Genomic DNA, 20598 nt, shown 5'->3' with positions numbered 1-20598 from the left:
TTGCTTCTTGCTTCTGTGAAGCCCATCCCTCCGAAAAACGCGATGGTCTTAGATTGGTCAGATGGCCAGATGTAGTTTGTAGTTCTGCAACAGCTCTCTCTCTTTCATAATGACGGCGACGTGGCCTCACACACTTTGTTGCGTGTTCGCAGGGGCAGTGTTTATGTTAATAGCAGGTGTTTATGATGTCACCAACCCGGGAAGAAGCTTGTTGTAGTCCAAACCGGCCGTTTTTGTAGGCAATAAACTGCCATAACTTTAAAAGACAATATCTCCGTTTGCATTGAACGTTCAGCGCTGTAACTTTGCAAATACTGTTTATGCTCAAGCAGCAACATTACACACTAACTAAAGTTTAAAAAGTGAGATCGCATGCAACCACCCCTTCAAGGAAGTTTTTTGCATTCAACTTCGCTGATTTTCTATTGTTTTTCCATGTAAACATGTGCTAGTTGGGCGATTTTTTTCATCCCACTGCCCTGCATCTTGCATTTTAAAATATTTAGGGCCAGATTTACTAAACAGGGCAAATTAGCATGTTACAATTCACCAGTGTCATTGCCCGTGATCACCACCAGAGGGCACTCCAAACCGGACTGTCATTCCATCAAAGACTACATTTCCCATAATCCTTTGCCCAGACTCATCATCACTCATTGTTTGCACCTGTGTCTCATTACTTCATTACCCCATTACCCCAGCCTATATAAACCATGTTTACACTGTCATTCACTGCGAAGTCTTGTCTCACACTGCATTTCTGAGCGTCATCCCTGGTTTCATGTCTCTCGGTTTCGTTGTAATTCTTGCCTCTGTCCCTTGTTCTGTTTGCCTGATTGGACTGCCTACCTGTGTATGACCTTTTGCCTTTTCTCTGACTACGATTGTGGATTACCCTTTAAATAAAGTTGCATTTGGATCCTCTACCTGTCAAGTCTCAGAGCAGTACGTTACAGCGTGAGAGCGCAATTCCATAAAAGCGCTGATGGAAGGGGAAAGTCCTGCTCGTGATCTACTGAAGCGCAAATTAAAGCACACAGACACAGCCGGATCATTTGCATAATGACCAACACAATCTACCAGTTAGCGTCTGGTTTAAGACGTGCTTTTTTGGTCTGTAAATAGTGGCGCAAACATCAGCAAATTGACAAGCGCAAACCAAGCGGCTACCTCCCCCAGTTTCTCTTGAAGCCAATACAGAAGTGACTTAAACTGCAATTCATCGACTGGCCGCTAGAGGCAGACTCCAGAAGGAGCAGAATCTCATTCAGTGTTGCCAACTTAGCGACTTTGTCGCTATATTTAGCGATTTTTCAGACCCCTTTGGCGACTTATTTTCAAAAAAGCGACTAGCGACAAATCTAGCGACTTTTTGGACAAACGTCAGCTACTTTATTTTGCAAAAGTCGCCAGTGTTGTCCTGCGAGCGCGAGGTCTTGCTTTCTCCCTGCCGTCACACCTCTCTCGGCATTTACCCTGTTCAGTGAGTGGCAGTGGCTGTGGCTGAGAGGAGCAGCGCGTGCCGTTGAACACACACACACACACACACACACACACACACAGCAGCTGACAGACGTGAATGAGCGTGCTACACATGAGCACACAGGGGTGCCACGGACCAATCACCATATCTGCTTCCTTTGTTTTATATTTAAAGAATTTAGTTTGACCCGTTATGATTTCCATTCTTCTCGTGTGCTTATCACTTATATTACTCACTCTCACAGAGTTTTAGTTCATCCAGTTTCAGACATCTCTCAGATTGTAAAAAAAAATGTTTTAATTCACTATCATACTCGTTCTACTGTATGAAAAAAAGATATAGGAAATGAGAACATTTATTTATTAGACAGTTGGCTGTATTGTATTCATTTAAAATACAGTATGTGAGCACGGATTAAGAGAAAACACATTAGGCAGGCAGAACGCAAGGACGATGCAGTGACGTCACGGATATGCTAATTGACGCATGACGTCATCTAGCGACATTTAGCGACTTTTTGGGCTGGCTTTAGCTACTTTCCTTGGAAAATAGTTGGCAACACTGATCTCATTGAGCTCATGTTAAAATGCCCAACTTTATAGCAGAAGAACACATGTTTACAGTTTGGTACAAATTGTGGTTTTGGTCTATACGGCTAATGTTGCCCTTCATGACGACTGTGAGGAGGGTGATTTTTTTTTATAACTCATTGGTTAACATTATATAAAGCTTTAAAGTTCTGAATAATTAAGGGCGTGGCCACTTTCAGTGACAGGTGGATAGCCGTTTATCTGCTGTCTGTTAGTCACCTCAGCTCCGCCCACATCCCGCCTCTTTGCCCATTTTCTGTTATCCGGGAGTGACGCGCTGCCAAGATGGCGACGGCCAGCTCGACTCAACTTTGCGCTTCAAAACTGCTTCAGAATCCTATGGGTGACGTCACGGACACTACGTCCATATTTTTTTACAGTCTATGGCGCAAACTTTAGTAAATCACCTCACATGATTCATTTAAACACTCTCCTCACATAAATGTTGCGTTTGAAAGGGAAACTCCTAAAAATGCACAATAGTTCAGCCTCAAAAATGTCTTTAGTAAATCCTGACAGTCGTTTTTTAACGGCAAATGAGGGTTTGCTCTGGTGCAAGCTGTTGGTTAATCTGGCCCTTAGTGTGAATGGCCCCTTATACAGTAGGAGCCAGATTTACTAAACAGGGCAGATTAGCGTGAGAGTGCAATCTCATTAAAGCACTGATGGGAGTGGACAGTTCTGATCTACTGACGAGGCGCAAATTAAAGAACACAGACACAGCTGGATCTTTTCCATAATGACCAACGCAATTTTCCAGTTAGTGCCTGGTAACCCGTCTAGGGTCTTCATGGTCTTTTCTGACCCCAAAGGACGTTTGCTCAAATTATTTTTTTTCCCCCCTTTGTCCAAATGGCATGAGACTTTGCACGGTTGTCAAAACTCTCTAAATCTACAAATAAAAAAATTAATTGGATTGATATCTGTTTTTATGTTTGTGTGACAAAAAAAGAGTCACACTCTCAGGGTCTCTGGAGACCCCGCTTAGAAAATGGACAAAACTCAACCTCAAAAACAGAAAAAACACAGAACACGCGTACAGAAATGAAGTGGCACACTTCCAACAATGCAAAAAACATCCACAATGCAAAATGATCATGCTCACACACACACACACACACACACACACACACACACACACACACACACACACACACACACACACACACACACACACACACACACACACACAGGAATACATTTGTTATTGCTTGTTATTGCTGTTCTGTTCATTACATTTTGATGTTCATGTACATGTGTAGTTTTTACTCAAAATGTAATATTTCTGTTAATTTTTGTTCTGTTACAGTTAGTAACTGAAGTGTAGATTAAATTTGTAGAATTATAAGAAAATCAGATGTTTGACATAAATGATAAACTCTAAAGACTCAAACTTTTCTCTTGTTCAGGTTTGATTTTAATCATAATTGGAAAAAAATATTTTTTTTCAGTACAAAAAAATGCTAAACTTTGACTAAATTAATCAATTTGAATTGTTATAAATGTGATTTCATAACATTTAAATATGAATCCAACTGAAAATGACTTGTCTTGTAAAGATGTATTTCAGTCAAATAACACATAGCAAATAGTGGAGCTCTGCAGCCATTTACTGGTTAAAGTCTTTTTTATTTTAAAACTGTATTTTCCAAAAGATGGGCAAAAATCTTACACTAAACCATGTCAAGAAATGTGGGTCTTTTATAAAGTGAATTTTACATAAAAAAATGATTTTGTGTGAAAATCCATAAAACATTTTTTATTTATTTATTTATATAAATTAAAACAATATTATAAATACTCCAAAAACTGCACAGATGTTGAGTAAAAACATTAATAAACAGAGTAAAATTACATTTGTTCTAAAAAAAAACAACTGTTTGTTAAAAAATTACATTTTGTTGCCTGGGGTCTGTGGAGACCCCAAAGACCCTGAGTGTAATTCCCAGACGAAGACCGTACAAGGGTTAAGACATTTTTGGGCTGCAAATAATGGCGCAAAACACCAGTAAATTGACGAGCGCAAACCTTTTTAAATCCCCTTGCATGATTCATTTAAACACTCTCCTCCCACAATTTTTGCACTTGAAAGGGAAACTCCTGACCATATGCAATAAGGTCAGCTGCAAAACACTGCTGCATGAAGCTTCGAAGCGTTATGAATCAGTGAGTCGATTCAGTGATTCGGATCGCCAAAGTCACGTAATTTCAGTAGTTTGGCGGTTTGACACACAATCCGAATCATGATTCGACTCACTGATTCGATACGCTCCGAAGCTTCATGAATCAGTGTTTTGAAATCGGTTATCACTATATAAGTCGTAATTTAGTTTTTTTTGGTGCACCAAAAATATTCTTGTCGCTTTATAATATTAATATTGAACCACTGTACTCACATGGACTGATTTAAATATGTTTTTAGTTCATTAATGGATCTTGAGAGCCTTCGGATTTCAACAGAAATATCTTAATTTGTGTTCTGAAGATGAACGGAGGTCTTACGGGTAGACATGTGCCGGTATACGGTAATACGATATACCGCAATAATGAACATGCACAATATTGTTATCGTGGGCACTTCAAAATATCGTGAATAATTATTTCTTACGAATTATTCAGATGCATAGAATGCATATTAAGAATGCTTTACCCATCAACAGTTTAAAATGGAGAAAGGCGCACTGATGTAAACAAACTTTTTTGTAAACAAAAATTTGCACATTCACTCTCTGACAGCAGAGGGCGCTGCGAACAGCAGAAATGCAGCCGTTTCCCCGGTAACCCTCGTAAACAAAACAATACTGTGCTCATCACATAACATAATCCTTATTACTTGAAGACTTAAGGCTATTCATTTTCAAACATTTTATATTTTAATCTGGACTAAATTACATGCCCTAGATATTGTTTGAATATGTTCTGACTGTTGTTCAGTCACACACTTTAAGGCTCTATTATTTAACATTAGTTCATTCATCAACAAACTGACAATGAAAAATACTTCTAAAGCATTTATTAATCTTAGTTAAATGTAAATTTCAGCAAAAAAATAACACATTATTAAAATCAAAAGTTGTATCTATTATTTAATGGACCTGAGCTAACACCAACAGTTGCTTTTTTTAACTAACATTATCAAAGAATAATAACTCGCTCTTTGTTAATGTTAATGCATTAACTAATGAGACCTTATTGTAAAGTGTTACCTATTGTTCTTTATCATTTTTTAGCACTTTAAATATTTGTTTACTTTATACATTTTTGTGTTTTGCTTTATTGTATTTAAATGTTTGGTTCTTTTTGTTATAAGAAAGTTTTTAAACCTGTTATAGTATGACAACACTTTTTTTGCATCGAATTTCAATATCGTGATAATACCGTATACTGTGATAAAAGCTTCAGCAATTAACCGCAACATGAAAATTTGATACCGGCACATGCCTACTTACGGGTGAAGAACGGCATGAGGGTGAGGAATAAATGACATTATTTTCATTTTTGGCTGAACTAACCCTTTAAGCTCTTCCACGGCAGTAGTGATGCAAAAGCAAACAGGGGAAACTGTTTTATAAGTGATTGTGTTGCATCACGTCTCATTTTTACGTTTTGTGACAGACTAAATTAGATTAGATTAGATTAGATTCAACTTTTTTGTCATTGCACAAGTACAAGTACAAGGCAACGAAAGGCAGTTTAGGTCTAACTAGAAGTGCAATAGCAGCAAGTGCAGGATATACAACGTTTGCATAAGTGCAGGACATGGATATTTCCTGAATATATATATATATAAATAGAGAGATGGTTATTACTATAAACAGAATTTACAGGTGAATATGTACAGTGAATAAATATACAGATGGCTATTACTATAGACAGAATTTACAGGTGGATATGTACTATGAATATAATATAATATACAGAAGGCTATTACTATAAACAGAATTTTACAGTTAGAGGTATACAATGATATGTTAGGCTAAAATGAGGAATATGGCAGTGGATTAGGGTAGTGCAATAAATTATGGACAGAAGCTATCCGAAAAAAAGTGTAAAAGTGCAGTGGAAAGTGGTTGCATATTACAGTTAGAAGTACGGTGCAAAATGCAAAATGCATGTCACTGGAATATTGGTTAGGATCTCATGCTCGTGGGGAAACAGCAGACCTGATTTGGAAGTATGTGTACCATCCTACCTCGCCAAAGGCACCAAATCAGGAATGCTTCTGTTTCCCCAGATGCACGAGGGATAAACACACACTCACATTCCACTTCCTCTCCGATTCGGCTCCATCATGGACACCTGACTCAAATATTTCAAGTATTGTGTTCCTGAATACTGAATTCTCTACACAAGGTTTCTTTTTTTTCCTTTTCAAAGGATGAAATGTGATGCTACACCGTGAGAGACTCATATTGACTTACATTTTCCCACAGAAATGTCCGAGCCCGTTTTAATTTTGGGAACAATGCTCAGACTGAATGAGCTGTGATCCTGCAGAATTACATGATCGTTTTACCAGACAGAAAAGGACTTCAGAATCCGCTGATGACATTTGTTTAGCTCTTTTATCTCATCACAAAAAAACCCCAGACCTTCTGTATAATCTCCAGACACCATCAATTAATCAGGTATTAAAATTACATATCAGGATGTTCCGTTCCACCCACTTTGAAGAGATATTTATTTCAAGAGCGATTTCCTGTGACAGTTTCCACTTTATGCATGTAGACTGATATCATCCCTTCATTTTTTTAAAGAATGTTAATGTTACTTCACTTGACTACACTTCACTTATTAATATAGTCAAATATAGTTATATTTCCATATTTGATGTATTTATGTGTATATTTGAAATTAAGGAAACAAGTATTTGACAATAAAAAGTTTTACAAAAATAATTAAAGGGCATGACATAAGAAACCAAATTTTCCTTGATCTTTTGGCAATGTTTAAATGGTTTTTTAGTGTTTACATTTTTGTGTTAATTTTAGTTGGAAGCTGATTTTTAATTGCTCTAACTGCTTCATTAAATGTTTTCCTCCCTTTGTAGCAGATTTTCTTTAAAATGTAAAGTGCTTAATAAATGAAACATATTATTATTATTATTATTATTATTATTATTATTATTATTATTATTATTATTATTATTATTATATAAACTTAATTCAGGGTTTTCCGAAAATAAGTTGTGTTTCACACACACAAGGTTTAAGATAGTCTCAGACAAAAATGCATGTTTGAGCTGTTTTAACTGAAAGAATCTTTGCTCTAACATCTTAAAATATGTCAGTGGCATTGTTTTGTCTCAAGATGCACACCAGTAATGTTTTTCTCTAAAGAACATTTACAAAAGCTACTTAAATGCCCTGATTGAACTAAGGCCTAATCCTGGCTTAATCTAAGCCCCGTCTGTGAAACCAGGCCAACCTGTTACAAAATTTTACTTCTGATGCAAATGTAGCTTGTTTTAAGGATGTTTAACTATTTTTACTTGAAAACAGGACACAAAAATGATAGTTGCAGAGTGTATCTTGTTTGCAACCATTGGCTAGAAAGTTTGTTTTGGTACTCGGCCCGAGAGCATTTTTGAAATATCACTTACCCCACCTTTAATGTATTATTTCTTATTATTTACCTTATAGAAGAGACGAGAGTCCCGTTTGTTTCTTATTGAGTCTGATTTCTCAAAATGGTGGAACGCACAGAGTAACGTCAAAGCTCAGTATTTTGATTGAATAATGTTTTTCTTTCTCGCAAAACCTTATAGTATGCCTCCTGAACACTTTCCATATATGGCGCAGGGTGAGTAAAAGATGACTTTATTTTCAGTTCAGGGTGAACTATCCCTTTAAGGTTGAACGAATGGAGTCACATGACTATTTTAACGATGTATTACTACCTTTCTGGGGCTTGAAAGTCGGCGTGTTCCTTTAATTAAACTGCTGTCTATGGAGGGGTCAGAGAGCTCTAGGATATCATCAAAAATATCTTCATTTGTGTTCTGTAGATGAACGACGGTCTTTGGAAGTTATTAACGACAGAATTTTTGGGTGAACTATCCCTTTAAATTCTCGCTTGTCACTGCTGAGAGCCGCTGTACCCACCTTGAGCGCAAGGAGGAAGTCCATCAAGCCATGCGGAGCGGAAAACCACCCAGATGAAGGCTAATTAAAACACTATACAGTTTCCCAGGGACATATTTTAAAAAACATTAAAAAACCAAAACACAATCTGCACAGCACGTCTTCATCACAGCTGTATAATGGCACAACATGTTCCTCACATGTAAATTGATTTCTGGGTATGGCACATTAGGTGGCTCTGTCTCCATGGCTACACAGATTGTTTTTAAATCTTATTCTGGTGAATCAGACGCCCTGGAGGATAAATGGCAATTGTTTCAATAAGTGACCACTGCTACAGTCTCCACAAATCAGCAGAACAGGTACTTAATGATGTTCCTAAACATCATGTCGTGTTTTAGGGTTAACGGAAATGTCTGTAAAATTACTGGATAATGTCCTGGTGGAAAATCAACAATACATTTTACGTGTTTTTTACAGTGAATTATACAAAACGTTGCAACTACAAAATGTCTTTCTAATGAGCTGTATTTGAGGGCTGCATGCCAAAAACATACAACGGACCAGTGTAGTCAGATTCACAAACAAAGGACTCTTATGAGTCTGTTCTTCTCAAAGAATCAAAAACATACAGCGCAACCAGTGTCGTCCGATTCTCGAACAGAATGACTCTGTATGATGCAGTTCTTTCATGAATCGTTCACTTTTTACCTGTTTGAATCAGTCTGAAACACTGTCCTGTACAATTTACAGCAGGAATATGCCTTAAAAAAGTAATCAGGGTCATTGTAAATCTAACTTTTAGTGTGTATTATGGATGAATTCTTATAAAAATGAAAGGCAGCGGCTATTTACACGCAGTGAAAATAACATTTTCTCAGCGATAAGCTATTTACTAAGTGAAAATACTGATATATTCTATTTACACCATGTAAAAGTAGTTCTTTGCAATATGTGTAAATAGTAATTCGATGCTATTTATACTTTACTTTTGACAGATGTATCACCTCAGTATTGTTGTACATTCACAGGATGCAATAATAACAGTGTAAATGATTATATTTATTAATTATTAAATGGATGCTGCCTTAATGGGACAATAAAAGCCCTCCTTTTACAATACACCGACCCCTAACACTACCCAATAAATGCTTTTATTATTATTATTAAACATTTCATTAGGCACTTTATTTCCACTTTCAGAGCATTTTCTTAATTTTTATTGAAAGTAAATGCCTTTCTGATGTGATATGTGATGGGGAAAGAGAGAAGAGCGAGCTCTGCAAAAGGCGGATTCAAACCCGGGTCGATGGCGTCAAAACTGAGGCCCCGTCCACAAAGAGACACGATTAGCTCAAATGTAAAAATGTTGTACCGTATCAGCGTTTCGTCCACACAGATCCGGCGTTTTGGGAGCCTGAAACCGGTATTTTTTGTAACCGGGTCTCAGAGTCGATAAATCTGAAACCGACACACCCTTGCGTTTTCGTGTGTACAGCCAATCCGTATATATTTTGTGAAACGGTGATGTCATCACACCACGTCCCGCACGGGAAAGACTAGAAAGGATAAAACTACAGACACTGGGCATGCGCACATCAATATTGCGTCATTTAATTACTGTATTTGCATTATTGTAAGGGTAGATGTAGGCGTTAATAAAACACAATCTGGTAAGTAGCACATTTATTTACTTTTATTGAGAGATTTTGCCTCACTTCCTACCATTGCTGTACCCCTTCTCATAGATACACATAATAAAGGCTAGATGTCTTACGGCGGAGTCTCTAACGTCATCAACGGCGGCCATCTTGTCACAGGCAGGGCTCTGTGGCTCCTGATGTAAGGCGAGTGATCTGCATGAACACAAATACTCTTATCTCACTGAAATCTTGACGGATTTACAAATGGTTTGGTTTCTTACAAACGTTATTAACGTGGCTATAATTATGGATGCTTGAACAAATTATGAATCATTTTTCATAAGCATGCAGTGTCATAACTACATCTCTGACGTTTATAACAAACCAAACAGTTTGAAAATCGGTAGAAAATTGAGCAAGTTATGGTTATTTAAAAAGTACATGCACCATTAACACAATGTTAGGAGTGAGCGAGCTGACTGTGACAAGATGGCCGCCAGGTGCAGACGTCGACCTCCATTGGCCAGCGGTGCGGACGAGACATCTAGCCTTTATTATGAATATCTATGCCCCTTCTAGCCACAACTCTTCTTCTCTGTTTTTAGTTTATTTCTTTGGCAGAATTTCTGTGGCCACACCACACACTGGCATGTATACTACATCGTTTCATGTGTACGCAGATATTTCTTGAGACGAGGAAAAAAAAAAAGATTGGATAGGGAAAGCTCTGGCTTCGTGTAGATGTGGCCTAAGATCCTTAATCCTTACGCTTTACTGACTACGCCAAAACTAATCTTGTTTTTCCCAAACAGGCATTGTTAGGCGGAGCTAGTGCGAATAACACTTGCCAACAAGGCACGCTATTTGCACTTGGTGTAAATAGACACTCCGAAAATGGCAATGTGAAGGTGAAAACGTTAAAAAAGACTTACCAAATGTCTTGTCAAGCCTGCGGCAGAAGTGACGTCACTGGCATCCTGAGGGTCACTCATTGCTATTGGTCAGGTTTGTGGGTGGTGCTGTAAAGTGCTCTGGCTTTAGCCCTTTTCTCTTTCACTCAGACTCAACTGGGAACTTTCGGGCAGCATAACCTAATGTGACACATACAAAAAGGAAATATGCTTGGTTAAAAGTTCCATGACACGTTGATTTTAATGATATCAACAATGACATGCAGCAACGTCTTAGAGACAACCTTTATTTTTATTTTTTTGTCGTTTATTCAGAAATCCAGCACTGAGAAAGCTCTCAATTCTAAAGAGATTGTTTGGCTTTTATGGCCATTAAAACCTGTCCATTAATGGCTTTAAAGCCCTAAAGTAAAGATCCATATAGTTAAATAGTAACATAAATGATCAATTCTGTGAACAGCATATTGCTGGAAGTCTTTTAAGGACCCCGCAGAACTATTTTTCTCAAATGGCATTTCACTTGATTATGATGAGAGTAAGCCACAAAATAATGTGTACTTATATAAACAATTGCAACATCACATACAGCTCTGGGAAAAATTAAGAGACCACTTAACATTGAGAAATATTTGTTTCCAGAGCTGTATATGCACAAGTTTTCTCAAGTTTAAAAATAAGTTCTCAAGGGTGACATATAAATCACATTTCCATGAAAGACATTTTCCCATCCTTGGAAACCCAAGAAGACAGGAGGCTGGAAGATGTGCAACATTTTATCTTCAACTTGATGTTTGTATGCCGCATTAGAGAGATATTCAGACTGTACAGTAAATCTGTCTGAGCATCAGTCAACAACAAGGTCAAAGCTCATATACAATATCACAGTGACAGCATCTCATATAAATTGGCCAAGTCACAGGAAATCCTGTAACATTTCTCGGTGGAAAACACCACAATTAGAAGCCACATCCATATTCAAATCGATAAGATGTAGGTGTAAGGTCACCACATTTGAAAGGTCAAATAATTAATTTATTCCTACAGAATCAGTTTTTTTATATATATATATATATATATTCCACTTATAACGGACATGTTGACATTGAGCCATTACAAAAATAATATGGCAATTTTAGAGAGAGAGAGAGAGAGAGAGAGAGAGAGAGAGAGAGAGAGAGAGAGAGAGAGAGAGAATAACACTGGAAGTCAAACAAGTTCTAAAGAATAATTCATACCTGTGAAGGCCTAAATATGAGGACACTAAAACCCCCTGCAGTCTAAGCGGCTTATCTACTTCCCCTGACTCTTTCTTAAAGTTTCCTGTGGCACCCATCATTCAAAGGTTAACTAATGTGTGTGACGTTGGTGAAGCATGCACTTGCCTAAACAGAGAACACTCTTTTCAAGGCTGAGTAGTTATAATAGCTGGAGTTCATGGGCACTGTTTCCTTTATTATTAGGACATAAAGTGTCTTCAGAGTTATCAAGAAAAAGGTTTACAAATGTTATTTGCATCAAAGTACCTTGTTAAACTGTGCATGATATTGTTCAGAGCCATGTGTTAATGATATGACCACATTTTGGTGTTCATTGACTTATACATCATTGCCCGGTTTTACAGACAAGGCTTAATTCTTAAAGGGATAGTTAACACAAAAGAAGATATTTTGAAGAATGTTTGTAACAAAGCAGATAGAGCAACCATTGACTACCATAGTAGGGAAAACAATACTATGGTAGTCAATGGTTGCTCTATCTGCTTGGTTACAAACATTCTTCAAAATATCTTCTTTTGTGTTCAGCAGAACAAAGAAACTCATACAGGTTTGGAACAACTTGAGGGTGAGTAAATGATGAGTTTGGGTGAACTATCCCTTTAAAATTATGTTTTAACGGAAAGCAACTTGCACTGACATATCTTGAACTATGTCAGGGACCTTGTTTTGTCTCAGGAACTGCATTAAAAACATTACTGGTGTGCATCTTGTTTAATTGAGGGCTAATCCATGTCTCTGAGACCAGGACAATATACACTGATCAGGCATAACATTATGTAAATATATTCCTAATATTGTGTTGGTCCCCCTTTTGCAGTCAAAACAGCCCTGACCCATCAAGACATGAACTGCTGTGCTGTGGTATCTGGCACCAAGATGTTAGCAGCAGATCCTTTAAGTCCTGTAAGTTGTGAAGTGGGGCCTCCATGGATAAGACGTGTTTGTTCAGCACATCCTACAGATGCTTGAGAATTTGGAGGCCAAGTCAACACCTCAAACTCGTTGTTTTGCTCCTCAAACCATTCCTGAAGAATTTTTGCTTTGTGGCGGGGCATTTGTGGCGTTCCCCAGGTAAGGGACGCCATGATTCATCAGATCAGGCCACCTTCATCCATTGCTTCGTGGTCCAGTTCTGATGCTCACGTGCCACAGTAGCTCGTCTGTTTGATCGGACCACATGGACACACGTGCCGGTTCTCCACTGGTCCTTCATGACCCTGTGGCCGGTTCTCCACTGGTCCTTCCTTGGAGCACTTTTGATAGAGACTGACCTCTGCAGACCGGGAACACCCCACAAGAGCTGCAGTTTTGGAGATGCTCTGACCCATCGTCTAGCCATCACAATTTGGCCCTTGTCTAACTCACTCAAATCCTTACGCTTGCCCATTTTTCCTGCTTCTAACACATCAACTTTGAGGACAAAATGTTCACTTGCTGCCTAATATATCCCACCCACTAACAGGAGATGAAGAGATAATCATTGTTATTCACTTCACCTGTCAGTGGTCATAATGTAATGCCTGAGTGGTGTATGTTAAACCAAAGCTTTTTAAATACTTTTGATGTAACTTTTTTTAAAGGAATAGTTCACCCAAAAGTGAAAATTCTGTCATCACTCACCCTCAAACTTGTATTTCTATCTTCTGCTGAGCACAAAAGAAGATATTTTGAAGAATGTCGGTATCCAAACAGTTGATGGACCACATTGACTTCCGTAGCACTTTTTCCCCTACTATGGAAATCAATGAGGTCCATCAACTGTTTTAATATGTCCCCATATTCTTCAAAATATCTTCTTTCTATCTTCTGTAATATGCAACCACTTTCCACTGCACTTTACACTTTTTTTTCCGGATAGCTCTGTCCATAATTTATTGCACTACCCTAATCCACTGCTATTCCTCATATTAGCCTAACATATTATTGTATACCTCTATCTGTAAAATTCTGTTTATAGTAATAGCCATCTGTATATTGTATTCATAGTACATATTCACCTGTAAATTCTGTTTAAAGTAATAGCCATCTGTATATTTATTCACTGTACATATTCACCTGTAAATTCAGTTCTGTTTATAGTAATAACGTCTCTCTATTTATACATATTTATACATATTCAGTACATATCCATGTCCTGCACTTACGCATCCATTGTATATCCTGCACTTGCTGCTATTGCACTTCTGGTTAGACCTAAACTGCATTTCGTTGCCTTGTACTTGTACTTGTGTAATGACAATAAAGTTGAATCTAATCTAATCTAATCTAATCTAATCTTTCGTGTTCAGCAGAAGATGGAAATATATACAAGTTTGGAACAACTTGAGGGTGAGTAAATAATGACAGAATTTTCACTTTTGCTTTTATGACTCCAGTGCTCAAGCTGCATTAACGCCACATGTTCGTGTTCGTGATCATGTTGTCCAGTATGATCTGAGAATCTGGTAATCTGTCCCGGTGGCTAGAGCCACTGCCCCTGTTTTCTGTTTTCCCTCCGCTAAAGATCCACCCATTCCGCGAATCCGCTCCTGTGTTTTCCCACTTGCTCCCCAGCGTCACTCAGAGTCTGTCCGCGGAAATCTGTCTCTACCGTTCCAGAATGTCGTCTCATTAACCGTATGCATTACAATCCGCGGAATTAGTAATTTGGTAGTTTGTTTTTGTATTTCTGTCAGTATTATTTTGCTCCTGATCTTCTAAGAGTGCCAACAACTTGTACAAAGTACACATTCTTGGAAGAGAATTATAATTTTTGTCTAATCAAGTTTTTGTACCCGAACTGATCTAATATAAATAACACCAATTTTGCAGTTGATGGCACACTTTGTAGAATATACATAGGCCTAATTTCATATAATAACCCAGAAACTGTTACAGAACGTATAAATTACTTTTGGCTATATATATTTAGGCTACATCTTCCGTGTCATAATGTAAAATACTAAAAATATTCTACTTAATTTTATTTTGACAATTTAGTAGAATAATTGATTAACTGATAACAGAAAAATCTGAATACCAGTAAAAGATAATAATCTGAAAGGTAATGTTTTATGACTTATTTAATTGCCCATATTTTAATTGAAGATATGTCATAATACAAAATAAAAAACATAGGCCTAATAGATTTTGTCATAATAGAAATCACTCAATTAACTTATAGGTTTTAATGAAAGTGAAGATGCCTGAAATGTACATCTAATGAAAATATTAAATAATTTAATTACAATAAGTATTACATTTTAAAACAATAACACTAGTAACAACATGCCACTTGGGGCCTTCTGTGCCAAATATGGCTGGGTCATCTTACCCCAAGAGTCTAATTTTATCTTTTTTACTTCAAAATAAAAGCTATAACATTTACTCCACAAAGCCAAAAACATTGTGCCCACAAATCCTTCATTAACAAATAGACACAAAAACTTTGATATTCAACATAATGCAATGTCATATATCACTATTTTCGATAGACACAAAATTAGATCAAAACTGTTTTGACTGACTAATAAGAGTAGGATGGATACCCAATCCTCGCCCCCAATGCCACCCCATTTTGGTTTGGGCCACTGCCCCTCAAAATGTCTGTGCACGGCCCTGCTGAGAATGATCCAACGACAAGCATCTTGCACTTTAATGGAAGGAAATCTGCCCTTTAATGCAAAAGAGTTTACATGTCATAAATGTGCTTATTTGAAGACCTAGAAATATTGTACAATCTCAAATATATCACAGCATTACTTTGCTTAAAGGTAGGGTAGGCAACTTTGGACAGGCTAGCAATAGCAAGCTAGCTTTGAAAGCATCCCACCCTCCCTTTAGAGCGTCTACAAACCCACGCCTGCTTCAAAACACATGAACGCACACAGCAGCGTCCGCAAAGGCTCACGAGACGAGAGATGGTGTTAAATTACTTCATTGTAATGAGGTATGTTGTTATGGGAAGAAGGAGGCGGGAACCGGTGAACACGAGACCGCTCATTATCCTCACGCCACCGGCCTCGCCCCGTTCTCACGGCCCTCTGCCTCGCTGCTCACGTCTTAAAGCACATAACATTACAATAATAATGAACGTAAACAATTTACAGAACTCTAGTTGCACCACCTGACTGCTGCAGATTCATTTGGGCTTGATAGTGTTGTTGACATAGAAACGCACATATCCAAGTCTGTGAATCCCATGGGTTGCCATCTCGTAATTGATCTATCGGTAAGCCCCGCCCCCCTTAGTTACTGTTGCTAACTCGGACAATCAAACGGAGTTGCTATATCTTACAATGACAGCTGTCAGTGTGAAAACCTTATCCCGAGATGTTTTTTTTTGGACACAGAATGTAGCGTATATCCTGTCAAACCTGGAGCGTATATCCTGGCCAAACTTTACTGATGGATTATCAAGTTTATTATGTCCTTTTTCACTCCAAAAAATCATCGTAAGAGCTGAACAAACAAAGCATAAGAAGTGCGCATTCACAAACATACACAGCAAATTACACTGAAACACTCATACAACTAACAGTAAACAAACATATACACAGAGCTTATGAATTTTCGGGGGTGCAGTTAATAACTGGTAAACTTTGTATATGCAAAACAACTCCGATAAACTGCGTGCGAGCTCTTCCTTTCACTACCCGGAGACTATAATACCCATCAAAATAGGAGTCAGATAATGTAGACCTTAAACATATCTAAAATTAAATTAATTTACATATAACCAGTTTAATATGGAGAGGCGCTGAAATGTAGACCTTCGTGTTTTTGAGCTACAGTGGTACATGACGTGAGAACAGTTCGTTATTTCGGTTTGTATGTTAGCAGGGACTTTAATCGTAACTTAACAAGATTATGACAAATAGAAAATCCTCTCAGGATCCCTGGAGTCAGTGTTACAGTGCCTCAGGCACGACATTTTAGCATTTTTGTAGCATAAACACCATCAAACCGATGAGAGCTTCGGATTTTCCACTGTTTCTCTATGGCGCCTAGAGATGTCCTAGTTCCGGTCCCAGCGCAACTGATACTCAACTGCTATTGGCTCATCTGCGTTCGAGGGGAGGGGCTTACCAATAGGTCAATTGCAGTTAGGACATGGCGTGAATGCAGAATAAGCTTGTTGTTTTGGTTCTAGAGGAACTGTAAAAGGCGGCTGCTTTTTGTTTGTTTGCTCTGTGACTGTCAACTCTGAAGACAAATGATGTCTGCGGGTGTGCGGATGTAATGGAGGCCAGCTAGTAGTAGCTGTGCGAGTAAACCTCACTCCTCTGATCTCAAGAGAAGCTCTAACTAGAAGTTGCAGCCTTTATCCTCCTTGTTAGAGCGTCCAACTCTCATGCGGGCGGACAGGAGTTCGAACAGGAGGGATTTCACGGAGGTAAGGAAATACAAATGTTGACAAGCAGAATTGGTCTGAATGCAATGATTGGATGAACATTTTTTGGTCCTGTGACTTTCACAGAAGATATATGTGCATGTTTTAAAGGAACACTCCACTTTTTTTGAAAATAGGCTCATTTTACAAGTCCCCTAGAGTTAAATAGTTGAGTTTTACCGTTTTTTAAATCCATTCAGCCGATCTTTGTATCTGGCGGTAGCACTTTTAGCATAGCTTAGCATACATCATTGATTCTGATCAGTCCATTAACATCTCATTCAAAAAATGACCAAAGACACTTTCAATATTTTTCCTATTTAAAACTTGACTCTTCTACAGTTACATCGTGTGCTAAGACCAACTGAAAATGAAAAGTTGTGATTTTCTACACCTATATGGCTAGGAACTACTTTCTCATTCCTGCGTAATAGTCGCGGATCTTCGCGGCCGTACCATGGCTGCAGCGGCGCAATGATTGGTTGGTATTCTGTGAAACATGGTGGTAGTTACACCTTTGACTTACTATCACAGCCCTTTACAACACACAGAACCATGGCTAATCACACACGTAAATCCACAACACAATTTGTCAGCAGCAAGCCTGAAACTTTCTCTGCAACTACACGAACTTAGTGCCGGTCACATTGAAAGTTACCTAGCTGGGCTACTTTCAGACGCTGCGTAATATCATTGCGCCGCTGCAGCCATGGTACGGCCGCGAAGATCCACGACTATTACGCAGGAATGAGAAAGTAGTTCCTAGCCATATAAGTGTAGAAAATCGCAACTTTTCATTTTCAGTTGCTAATGGACTGATCAGAATCAATGATGTATGCTAAGCTATGCTAAAAGTGCTACCGCCAGATACAAAGATCGGCTGAATGGATTCAAAAACGGTAAAACTCAACTATTTAACTCTAGGGGACTTGTAAAATGAGCCTATTTTCAAAAAAAGTGGAGTGTTCCTTTAATATTTAGACAGACCACTTCTATTATTAATTGCTAACAGGATGTGAGTTTCAACCAGTATAACAAAGAGTGTTAATAAAACAAATTGCCTACCCTACTTTTAATTTTGTTTTTTAATTCAAAATCCAAAAAACATTTGCTTTATGTGGAGATTTAAATTAAAAAAGGATTTTCAATGTCCTCATACTATAATTTCTTTGTTTTATATGTTCCAAACTCTATATTTGCTTGTTTTATAATTGTCAAAACTGTCTTTTCATGTAAATTTAAACAAAAAAAGCCTGAATTGATCAATGTATGGGTGCCACTGTGAGTCTGTACTCTAAAGGTGACTGAGGACAGTGATTCAGCAGATGCTCCCCAGAGACTATATGAACATCCACACCGTAAGGCTTATTCTTATGCTGCTCAAATACCACTACCATGTGCACGTTAAATACAGAACTGTGATATAAATTATAGTTTCTAACAAAACAGTGCAATCGTGCAGTTTCTTTACAGCATGCAATCACATAACATTGCATTTTGCTATGTTATTTGTGCCATTTGCCTGTCTGGTGACACTAGAGAGTCAGAAATAGATAAGAGCCAAGTAGACACTCTCAACATCGCACTATCTTTAGATGAAATCACATTTACATGCATTCACTTGGCAAAGTGATTTACAATGCATTTAAGCTGAAGCTATATATTTTATCAGTCCCTAGGTCACTAGCTACTATTTAAGCTACACTAAGAGCACTAAATAAAACAGATTCGTTAGAAAATGAGGAAAAATCAATTGTTTGTCAGAGTAAATCCTTCAGTATTTCAGTCCAATAGAAGAATCACTGAGTCATCTAATGAACTTAATCCGGGCCAAAGTCATTGTTGCTCTGATACCAAGCGTAACTCTAGATCCTCATCTTCACTAGGCTGGGTACACAGAGGATGAGAGACCAAAGAGAAAGAGAGAAAGAGACACATTCCTGACAATCACGGTCAGTCAAAACCATCATTACGATTCGTTCAATCCTATGTCTAAGCGTATCATTCCTCTCTCCACGATAGTGTTCATGAAATTAAAACAATCCCAGCAGGAAACACTTTGTAAGACAGGAAGGGCTGCAGTTACATTTTCAGCTAAATACAACAAACACTTTCTGAGCCTGTTCTTCTACAAACTTCTATAAAACAAATATCCAACAGAAAATCAAAGCAATTGCTAAAACTTTTTTTCTGTGGAACATATAAGAAGTCATTAACTTCTCCATCAACTTGTCCATACAATGAAAGTCAATAGTCACCAAAATAGTTTGGTTCCCAACATTCTTCAAAGTATCTTCTTTTGTGTTTCCGCAGGGGGGGGAAATTCATACAGGTTTGGAACAACATGAAGGTGAGCATAAGAAGGATGACAGAATCTTCATTTGAAGAAACGAAGAAAAGCTTTGCTACTAACAGAGAAACACAGACTTACCTCAGAATGCTCACTGCAGGCAGACTACAGCAACAGCGGTCATTGTAGTGTGATGGCAAAGACCCACTGAAGCCAAACAGCCACCGAAAGGCAGAGAAAGAAAAAGACAGAGAGGAGGAGGAGGGACAGGAGGTGAAAAAAAGGCAGTGATTGGAGAACAGAAAAGCTGTTCTGGAAGTAGAGGCACACTACCCTTTTCCCCTAACCTCTCTCTGTCTCTCTCTCTGTCTCTCTCTCTCTCTCCCTCTCTCTATCTGTCACAGACACATGCTGTTCACTTCCAACCTTGAGGCACCCACTGATAGCTGTCCCTCCCCCCTCGATTAAGTTTCCTCCTTTAGCCCTCGGACAAACATGTGACCGAGGGGACATGACTCAACAATACGGCTCTATCGCCTAAACTCCAGGAATCATTTGAAAATATACACACATCCAAGTGCTCTGTCAGGCGATACGGATATATATGACCATGCATGCTTTTATGAAAGTGTGTGCAAAAGTGACAATTGCATATGCGTTAAAGTTGATTTTTCTAATGAAAGAATCATCTGAAATGTGTCACTGTCCTTTTTCACAATAGATCAATTTAACACTTTAAAAGGAATATTCTGGGTTCAGTACGAGCTAAGCTCATTTGACAGCATTTCTCTAAAAAAAACTAGCCTGGCTCCACCCTCCTACGTACGCCATTTTCTTTCAGTGTGTCGTCTGTGGTATATTCTCTGGTTTTCTCCGGTCAAATTTTAACCGGTCCAATCAGCGAACAGAGGGAGTGGCTGAGAACGATGATGTTGTGCTAGTTTGAGACA

At 38.2% G+C, this 20598-nt stretch overlaps 1 protein-coding gene across 2 annotated transcripts in view; it reads right to left on the bottom strand.

Annotated features, from left to right (window-relative positions):
• slc4a2a (solute carrier family 4 member 2a) overlaps nt 1–20048 on the bottom strand; it is a 59448-nt gene extending 39400 nt beyond the window's left edge. The window contains exons 1-2 of one of the 2 annotated variants that reach the window (XM_079819574.1): nt 19790–20048; nt 10732–10890 (exon numbers count right to left, since the gene is read on the bottom strand). In XM_079819574.1, coding sequence (XP_079675700.1) covers nt 10732–10791 — 60 coding nt within the window. In that variant the 5' untranslated portion in view covers nt 10792–10890; nt 19790–20048. The remainder of the gene's footprint in view (nt 1–10731; nt 10891–19789) is intronic. The other variant, XM_079819575.1, reaches the window with a different exon arrangement.
• Between the last annotated feature and the right edge of the window lie 550 nt (nt 20049–20598).

The sequence above is a fragment of the Gobio gobio genome (assembly GCF_949357685.1).
Source record: "Gobio gobio genome assembly, chromosome: 6".
Lineage (NCBI taxonomy): Eukaryota > Metazoa > Chordata > Actinopteri > Cypriniformes > Gobionidae > Gobio > Gobio gobio.
This window is presented reverse-complemented; position numbering and strand designations above follow the sequence as displayed.